Source organism: Anolis sagrei, chromosome 2 (genome assembly GCF_037176765.1).
Source record: "Anolis sagrei isolate rAnoSag1 chromosome 2, rAnoSag1.mat, whole genome shotgun sequence".
Lineage (NCBI taxonomy): Eukaryota > Metazoa > Chordata > Lepidosauria > Squamata > Dactyloidae > Anolis > Anolis sagrei.
In genome coordinates, this window is record NC_090022.1 from 297,727,912 (window position 1) to 297,737,688 (window position 9,777).

The following is a 9,777-nucleotide window of genomic DNA, read 5'->3' on the forward strand; positions in this document are numbered from 1 at the left end:
GTACACAAAGGTGTTACAGTAAATTGTAGAAGGACCGTGTGTGTGTGTTGAAGAAAAACCTTATGATGGTAATTATTATGTGCAGCTGGTAATGTAGGTCAACCAGCAATCTTGGAACACAGCTGATATGGTATAACTGTATAGGTTTTTAGAATACACTTCTGGAGAGCTTTTTCTCTGGGGAGAACTATGCTAAAAGGCTCTTCTCTGAGGAGCAGGTTAGAGAGAATCTGTTATGCTGTTCTAAAGGAGGCTATAGTGGAATAGCTGTTTGCTCAAGGTTTATGTTTTGCCTTCTCATTTGACTTAAGATGAAGATGCCTTATTTTGCGTTACTCACAAAGACTATGTAAGTTTCTTGCACTGTATGTTTTTGTATGCAACATTGCAAGGCCCTCCTCTCGGTCCCACTACACGCTTGAGACTGTAGTGGGACTGAGAGGAGGGCCTCCCCAGAAGATCTTAGAGCTTGTGCTGGTTCATAGAAGGAGATGCGATCGCGGAGATAGGCGGGGCCCGAACCGTTTAGGGCTTTATAGGTCATGACCTGCACCTTGAATTTGGCCCGGCAACTAATCGGCAGCCAATGACACTGTTTTAATAGGGGTGTTGTATGCTCCCTATAGTTTGCTCCAGTAAGGAGCCTGGCTACCGCCCACTGTACCAGATCAAACTTCCGGGCTGTCTTCAAGGGCAGTCCCAGGTAGAGCACATTGCAATAGTCCAGTTTGGATGTAACCAAGACGTGGACCACCCTGGCCAAGTCAGACTTCACAAAGTATGGTCGCAGCTGCCGCACAAGTTTGAGTTCTGCAAAGGCCCTTCCGGCCACCACTGAGCATCAAGCGACAGCATTGAGTCCAGGAGGACCCCCAAGCTACAGATGATATCAAGGCAATTTATTTACCGTATTTTCCGGCATCCCAGACAACTGGGCGCATAAGACAACCGCCCAACTTTTCAATGTAAAATTTCAATTTTTGAATATACTCGCCGTATTAGACTACCCCTCTTGCTATTTGCCAGCCTCTTCAGGCTCCGAAGCCTCCTTTCCTGGGCCTTGAGGCAGCTTCTCAGCTCCCCTCCACTGGCAGCCAGGCTCCGCCACAGCCAGCCAACCGTCATGCTCATCACTTCCTGTTTTGGGTGCAAAACATCCCTGTTTTGCATCCAAGACAAGATGGAGACTCCTAACATGTGAAGGAGGTGGGCAGCTCCCCTGCGCTGGAGCAGGGCGTCCATAGCTGCAGCAGTTGCCACTTGGCTCCCACTGTCAGGCTTTAGCCTCACCAAGGGGCTCTTCCAGGCCCACCTCAGCTGTCAGTGCGGCAGAGGACAAGGTGACGCAGAGTATATCACCTCCTCCTCCGCCGCTGTTGGGGTTCAGCCTGATCCTGATCTGTATGAACTGTATTCTCTGATTGTTTTTCCAACTGAGCAAGCTCTCCCTGACCCTGACAGTGTGGAATCTGTTGTTGATGCAGAGGTCAGAGGAGATGAAAATGAAACTCAACAGCTGGAGGAAAATGTTTTTGAAGTTAGCCCTGATATCATTAGCAGTGATATCTCTCCACCTGGGGTTTTTAATGAGGACCGAAGAGAACAGATAGTTAGAGACAGAAATATTTCCCAGTTTCTACGAAGGTCACATCGTTTACAGGAGAGACAGGCCCAGAAGTCAAAGTCAAGGGGCGTTTCAAAGAACAGCTTCTTTGGTTTAAGAGGCCTCCTGCCGGGTGCCTCTTTAGATCAAGCAACGTTTGGGACTGTGGCTGTGCCTTGGCAGAATTCCTGTGTTTCATTGCTGGTAATCCCAGAGGCTTAGTTATCAAGTTCATGGTTAGTAAAAGGCTAACAGATTCCTGGTTCTGGTATTGTGGCTTTTGAAATTTTGCTCAAGTTCAGAGATTCTACTGACTGCTGTGTTTTTCTGTGGCTTTTTGACTTAGCATTTACCTTTCTTTTGTAACCAATTTTTCATCAATAAACAAGGATTGCTTTTCCTACAGTCCAGTGTGGTGGATTTAATCTTATGGTCTCGTTTCTTGAACTGGGATGCAACAGTCGCACTGACAGCCGAGGTGGGCATAGAGTGGAAGAGGCTGAAGCCTGGTAGAAAACTCAGTGCAACCCAGTGATTCCGGCCATGAAAGCCTTGGATAACACAAATGGCAATCTGTTGCAGGCCTGACTCTTACTTCCTAGTCTTAACTAAAATATCTGGAAGAATAAAAATGGCACCTAGTATGAACAGCTTCTCAGAAGGCTAGCCTTTTCTGAATCTGAGTCCCAAAACGGGATGAAAATGGGGTGCATAAATACCATTGCTCCTCAGTCCAGGCAGCACTCACCCGGGGCATGACCAGAGCCACGTCCACGTTGACTTCGGGCTTGATGCAGGTGCCCAACAGGTAACTCCCCACTACCTTCACCTCCGCAGGTGGCAAGAAGCGGAACTTGCCCTTGACGTTGAAAGGAAACTGCAGGAGAGGCACCTTCACTCCTTTTGGGAGCCAGGACTGGTCCGTGATCTGGAAGGAGGCAACAAGGGGCATGGAAAGGTAAAGCAAGGCTCCAATTATTTTCATCATGTGAGGCCAAAGCTGAAGCTCAGAAGCTGGAACCTGAAGCTAGGCAGCAAAATAGTGTTTCCGGAAACAGCTCCAAGGAAAGCCTCCTCTCTGAGCCTAGAAAATGGCTATTGATGGGCCACAAGTGCCTGAATATAAAGGCTGAGCATCGCTTTTCTGGGATACAATCTGACATTGTCTACTCTAGTTGCTGAGCTAACCTTGAGAGTGATCTTTGGGAGAAAAGTATCTGTTGTATTTTTGGTGGTGGATGCTGCTGGTTTTCCCCCCAGGTTTGTTGGATTTTTCGGTATCCTGACCTGTCTCCTGTAATCTTGGAACCCTGGAACCTTGAACTTTTGGACTGGCTTTTGACTATGGTATAGACTCTTGATCCCTGGACTCTGTTATTGAACTCTCGGCGTTTGACCACTGGACTGGACCCTTTTGACTACGAAGTAATTTTTGTTATTAGATTTTGTTTATTCTGTAGCTGAGTGCTATCTTTGTGTTTTATATTTTGGTCTATTAAACAGCCAGCAAGTAAGTGCTGTTTTAATTAAACTGTTTGATAAAACTGTGAGTTTGGTTCATCTCTACCTAAATAAGGCGGAGCCCTGGCAATGTGACACACTGCTTTATTGTTTAAAATTACCTTCAAGCTATGTGTATAAGGTGTATATGAAGCAAAAATGGCTTCCACGTTCAGAATTGGGTACCATGCCCAAGATATATCTGTATTTCAGATTTTGGGTTAACTGTTATTACAGTTATATAGATATAGATGCAATAAAACCTCTTGCATCTATATTGGACCGGGTTGTGGCGCAGCTGCTTGGGAGTCAGCTGCATTCAAATCACCACTGACCGAGAGGTCATGAGTTCGAAGCCAGCCCGGGTCAGAGTGAGCTTCCGGCCATTTGTCAAGCTTGCTGTCGACCTTTGCAGCCCAAAAGACGGTTGCATTGGTCAAGTAAGAAATTTAGGTACCGCTTATGCAGGGAGGCTAATTTAACTAATTTACAACGCCATAAAACTCTCCAGCAGTGTGCAAAAGAATGAGGAAGTACTCCATTTGTGTCATAAGTGGATGATGAAGCGACAGCTCCCGCGGTGGCCAGTATTCAAAAAGCAGTTTAGGAATATTACGTTTTGGAGAGTAATTCCATTGTATTATCTCCTGTGCTATTCTAATATATAATTTTATATATATATATATATATATGTGTGTGTGTGTGTGTGTGTATATAAATATTGTATATACATATAATATATATGTATATACAACATACAATATAATATACATTAAATTATAATAGAATATAACATACTATATTATATATATAATATAAGATATATATATATATAACATATATATAACATATTGTATGTACATATATATGTATATACAATAAACAACATAATATACATACATTATATTATAATACAATGTAATATATTATATATTATATACAATATAATATATATGTACGTATATATGCTTCCGCTATCAGCCCTAGCTTCTCCCAACCTAGCAGTTTGAAAAGATGCAAATATTAGTAGATCAATAGGTACCGCTCTGGCGGAAAGGTAACGGCGCTCCATGCAGTCATGCTGGCCACATGACCTTGGAGGTGTCTATGGACAACGCCGGCTCTTTGTCTTAGAAATGGAGATGTGAACAACACCCCAGAATCAGACATGACTGGACTTAATGTCAGAGGACAACCTTTACCTTTAATCTTTAATATTTATAATATTATAATGTAATGCAATATAATAATTATAACATATTATAATTATATATTTACATTACATGTAATATTACAAATAATATTACGATGTAGTGGTATGGTGCAATATAGCAATGTTTAATGCTGATATTGTACTATGCTAATAATATAATATATTGTATGTAATATATACCTTGTAAGCTGCTCTGAGTCCCCTTCGGGGTGAGAAGGGCGGCATAGAAATGTCGCAAATAAATAAATAACTAAATACAGTGTAGGTGCACCTATGGACTCACTGTTGTCAACCTATAATGTGCTATTCTCACGTATTTGTAGCCCAAGATCTGCAGCTGCTTATCAAATGTGGCATTTCAGTGTAGCTTGAGACCAAAGGATGCCACCTTCTATCTGGGTTTGTTCTTCCCAGGAATTCATTAAACCCAATGCTGATGGAAAGCTGCAACCCTGAAAACAATTACAAAAGGAGCCAACCCCACGGAGACCTGCCTCTAAGTAATCATGCACAGAACATTCCCACAAAACCGCATGAATCTCAGACGTACATCTCTTTCCGGAGCTTCTGGGATTTTGCTCAGCAAGGCATTGATCTCATGGAGGAAGGAATCAATTCTCTGCCTCCTCTTCTCCTTGAGGGTCACCTCTTTCAAAAGCTCTTCTACCTGCGGAGAAGGAGGAAACGGCATGAGGCAACACAGCAGTCTCCTTCTCTGGTTTCACTCTAATTAAAAACTAAATGAGGAGGATATCGACAAGTTGGAAAGTGCCCAAAGAAGGGCAACTGTGCCAAACCTTATGAAGAAGACGATTGAGTTTCGCTTGGAGAAAAGATGTGATAGGTATCTTTAAATAGTTGAAGGAAGGTCACACAGAAGATCAAGCTCTTTTGTTTTTGACAAAAACATGAACCAATGGGTTAAAATGACAATAGAGTCCAAATAAACATTAGGAAGAACATATTTACTGTAAAAGCTGGAAGAGAATATTTCAGAAAGTGGTGGACTCCCTATCTTTAAACATCTTTTAACAGAAGTTGGCTGAGCATCTTTCTTGGGTGCTTCAGTTGTATATTCCTGCATGGCGGAAGGTTGGACCAGATGGCCTTTGTGGTTCCTTTCCAATTCTACGAGTCTATTATAATTTTTGTTGTTGTTAATATTATTATTATTTGAAATTATTATCATGATTTGAAATTATTCGCCGATACATCACACAGTTCTAGGCACTTGGGAAGTGTCCGACATATGATCCAATACAACAGCCAGCAGAGTGATCATAATCCTAGAATCAAAGAGTTGGAAGAGACCTCATGGGCCATCCAGTCCAACCCCATTCTGCCAAGAAGCAGGAATATTGCATTCAAATCCCCCCTGACAGTTGGCCATCCAGCCTCTGTTTAAAAGCTTCCAAATAAGGAGCCTCCACCACACTCCGGGGCAGAGAGTTCCACTGCTGAACGGCTCTCACAGTCAGGAAGTTCTTCCTCAGGTTCAGATGGAATGTCCTCTCTTGTAGTTTGAAGCCATTGTTCCATTGCGTCCTAGTCTGCAAGGAAGCACAAAACAAGCTTGCTCCCTCCTCCCTGTGGCTTCCTCTCACATATTTGTACATGGCTATCATATCTCCTCTTATCCTTCTCTTCTTCAGGCTAAACATGCCCAGCTCCTTAAGCCGCTCCTCATAGGGCTTGTTCTCCAGGCCCTTGATCATTTTAGTCGCCCTCCTCTGGACACTTTCCAGCTTGTCAATATCTCTCTTCAATTGTGGTGCCCAGAATTGGACACAATATTCCAGGTTTGGTGTAACCAAAGCAGAATAGAGCATGGGGAGCATGACTTCCCTAGATCTAGACACTATGCTCCTCTTGATGCAGGCCAAAATCCCATTGGCTTCTTTTGCCATCACATCACATTGTTGGCTTATGTTCAACTTCCTCCCCACGAGGACTCCACGATCTTTTTCACACGTACTGCTCTAGAGCCAGGCATTGTCCCCCATTCTGTATCTTTGCATTTTGTTTTTCCTGCCAAAGTGGAGTATTTTGCTGAGCCCACAGCAGAAAAGATCACTCTGCTGGTTGTTGTATTGGATCACACATCAGACCCTTCCCAAGTGTCTAGGACTGTGTGATGTATTGGCAATTAATGCATGCAGATCCCAGTAGGTGGCCTTCTGCAGCTGTCCATTTTGTCAGCACCAATTGTATTTAAGTGCAGGTCAGGGTCTTGAGGCACTGCACACAGTGTGCCAATCACCACTGGGACCCCCTTGACTGGCTTGTGCCAGAGTCTTGGCAGTTTGATCTTTAAATCCTCAGATCGTGTCAGGTTTTCCAGTTGTTTCTCGTTAATCCTGCTGTCACCTGGATTGCAACATCGACAATCCATACTTGGTTTTTTAACACAATTGTGAGGTCCGGAGTATTGTGCTCCAGAACTCTGTCTGAATTCGGAAGTCCCAGAGTAGTTTGATGTGTTAATTCTCTGTAACTTTTTCCGGCTTGTGATCCCACCAGTTCTTCGTCACAGGCAGATGGTATTTGTGGCAGAGGTTGCAATGAATCATCTGAGCAATGGTGTTGTGCCTCTACTTGTAGTCTGTCTGCGCAATCTTCTTGCAGCAGCTGAGTATGTGATCTATTGTTTCATCTGCTTCCTTGCAGAGTCTACATTATTATTATTCTGCTTTTTCTCTCCATAAGGAGACTCAAAGCAGCTAACATTAAAAACATTACAATTTAAACATAGAAACCTAAAATATTAAAACAGTATTAAACATCTTTAGTATTAAAAACAATTCAGATTTAAAAAATTTTTAAAAAAAAACCCACAGAAGCCCCTGACATGATCTAAACAAAATAGTCTGCAAGAAAGAGATGTCCTGCTCAGTTAGGCTTTGTTAATCTTGCTTTACCTGCAGCCGCAAAAGGTTGGAATGGAAGAGGTTCTCCGTCTCTTTAAGGCGGCTGAGTTCTTCGTTGGTGGGCGGCTTGTAGAGCTCAGCCTTGCACAGCTTCACCGGCTTCAGGATGCCTTCTGAGGCGGAAGATCTTTTCCTCGCTCTTGGTTTTCTCCCCTCCTTGGAGAAGCCCGGATTGCCTTCATCACCTTCCTCTCCTTCCAGGCTTTCATCTTGTTCTGTGTCTTCAGGCATCTGAAATTAATGAGGAAAAAAAACATATTTATTTATGACATTTCTACCCTGCCTTTCTCGAACCTGAAAGTGACTCAAGGCGGCTTTACGACACAGGCTGCTATTCGATGCCATTAAAACAATGTGAAAGGCTACAGATAATACCGTTGTCCGTTTTTGGTCAAAAGATATTTAGCCGCCTGCACACCTATTTTTATCAGTTTTATATTAATTTATGCAATGCTTTTGATACAAAATGAATAAATAAATGTAAAAATTACAATAAACATTTAAAACAGAATAATAACATACATTAAAACATATAAAAACATATAAAACCACTACTTTCACTATTAGCCACGTCATCCCAGAAACATCATCTAAGTCATTCCAGTATTTCACATAGTTCCGTGTTTATCTATTGCAACTAGGTTCCCAAAAGCTTGTTCAAAAAGCCATGTTTTCAGTTTTTTGCAGAAGGTCAGGAGGGAAGGGGTTGATCTAATATCCTTAGAGAGAGAATGCCACAGCCAAGGGGCCACAACTGAGAAGGCCCTGCCTCTCGTCCCCGCCAGTGGACCAAGAGCAGGGCCTCCCCAGATGATCTTAAACTCCAAGATGGTTCATAGGGAGAGATACATTTAGACAGGTAAGCTGGGTTGGAACTATTTAGGGCTTTATAGGCCAAAGCCAGCACTTTGAATTGTGCTCGGTAGCAGAGTGGCAGCCAGTGGAGCTAGTTTAACAAGGGAGTTGTATGCTCCTTGAATGCTGCTCCGGTGAGCAACCTGGTTGCCACCTGTTGGACCAAGGCAACTCCATGTAGAGCGTGTTGCAGTAGTCTATACAGGATGTGGATTTTAATGAGACATGCTGCATTATAATGGGCTGTCTGCGGCCGACACCACTGGAGAAATCATACTATTTAGTCAATATTGCACCACCTGACATCCGCCAGGGTGTAGCAACCAATAGAGAAAGGACCAAGGCCCACCTCCGGCCCACCCCTTGTTTGGGTATCAGCCAGCACGTCAACAACTTGAATCATAGAATCCTAGAAGAGACCTCATGGGCCATCCAGTCCAACTCCATTCTGCCAAAAAGGAGGAATATTGCATTCAAAGGAGATTCCATCTGAACATGAGGAAGAACTTCCTGACTGTGAGAGCCGTTCAGCAGTGGAACTCTCTGCCCCGGAGTGTGGCTCCTTCCAAAGGCTCCTTCTTTGGAAGCTTTTAAACAGAGGCTGGATGGCCATCTGTCAGGGGTGATTTGAATGCAATATTCCTGCTTCTTGGCAGAAGGGAGTTGGACTGGATGGCCCATGAGGTCTCTTCCAACTCTTTGATTCTATGATTTCATTTTCAAGAAATCAAGTTTTCTAAGATCTACAGAGACACTCGCTGGAACGCCTCAGTAAGTGATAGTCCAAAAGCGGCAGCTGGTATTGCACCGCCTGACATCCGCCGGGAAGTAGCAGCCAATTGTGAAAGGACCAAGACAGTGACATCTCCGGCCTACCCCCTGTTTGAGTATCAGCCAGCACGCCAATGCCTTAAACCAAGAAATAGTTTACTAAGATCTACAGAGACACTCGCTGGAACGTCTCAGCAAGCGAGAGTCCAAAAGTGGCAGGCTCAAACCCAGAACCTCAATCAATGGCTGGTACCAAATGAGAGACTCCCCCCTGGGCATAAACAAGACTGGGCGACTTGGAAGGCGCTGAACAGACTGCGCTCTGGCACAAAGTGGAATCCACGACATGCAAGTGTGGAGAAGGGCAAACCACAGACCACCTGCGGCAATACAACCTGAGCACAATGGAGGACCTTCTTACAGCAACACAAGAGGCACTCCAAGTGGCCAGATACTGGTCAAAGGACATTTAATAGAATACCAAGTCTGCAAATTTTGTGTTTTGTTTGTTTGGATGCAATACAAGTGTTTTGGTTCACTCCTGACACATAAATAAACAAACCACTTTAGTTGCCACGACTCAATACCATGGAATCCTGGGAATTCCCAACACTCTTATCAGAAGACGTCTTGTAAAACGGCCACACTGATCATTCCATAAGCATTGGGCCATGGCAGTTAAAAGGGACACAAAACCGGATTAATTCTACAGTGTAGATGCCCTCTGGGAAGCACTAAGGCTTTAAAGACACAGCTTCCATACCCTTGATGGAGAAGGGCTTCCCGAAAAGACCATCCCAGGAGAGACCCACCTTCAGCCGCCAGAGTTCTGCCTCCGCATGGAAGAAGGAGTTCCAGCCCAACCACGTGGAAACAGGCACTGCCTTCGCTCACTTCCGGAATCTAGA

The 9,777-nt window shown here is 43.8% G+C and overlaps 1 protein-coding gene across 2 annotated transcripts in view; it reads right to left on the reverse strand.

The window, feature by feature from the left end:
- Window positions 1-9,777, reverse strand: part of NOL6 (nucleolar protein 6) — a 105,068-nt gene extending 95,291 nt beyond the window's left edge. The window contains exons 1-4 of one of the 2 annotated variants that reach the window (XM_067464679.1): window positions 9,682-9,777; window positions 7,235-7,474; window positions 4,867-4,983; window positions 2,352-2,531 (exon numbers count right to left, since the gene is read on the reverse strand). In XM_067464679.1, coding sequence (XP_067320780.1) covers window positions 2,352-2,531; window positions 4,867-4,983; window positions 7,235-7,474 — 537 coding nt within the window. In that variant the 5' untranslated portion in view covers window positions 9,682-9,777. Of the gene's footprint in view, window positions 1-2,351; window positions 2,532-4,866; window positions 4,984-7,234; window positions 7,475-9,632 lie in introns of both variants that reach the window. The other variant, XM_067464678.1, reaches the window with a different exon arrangement.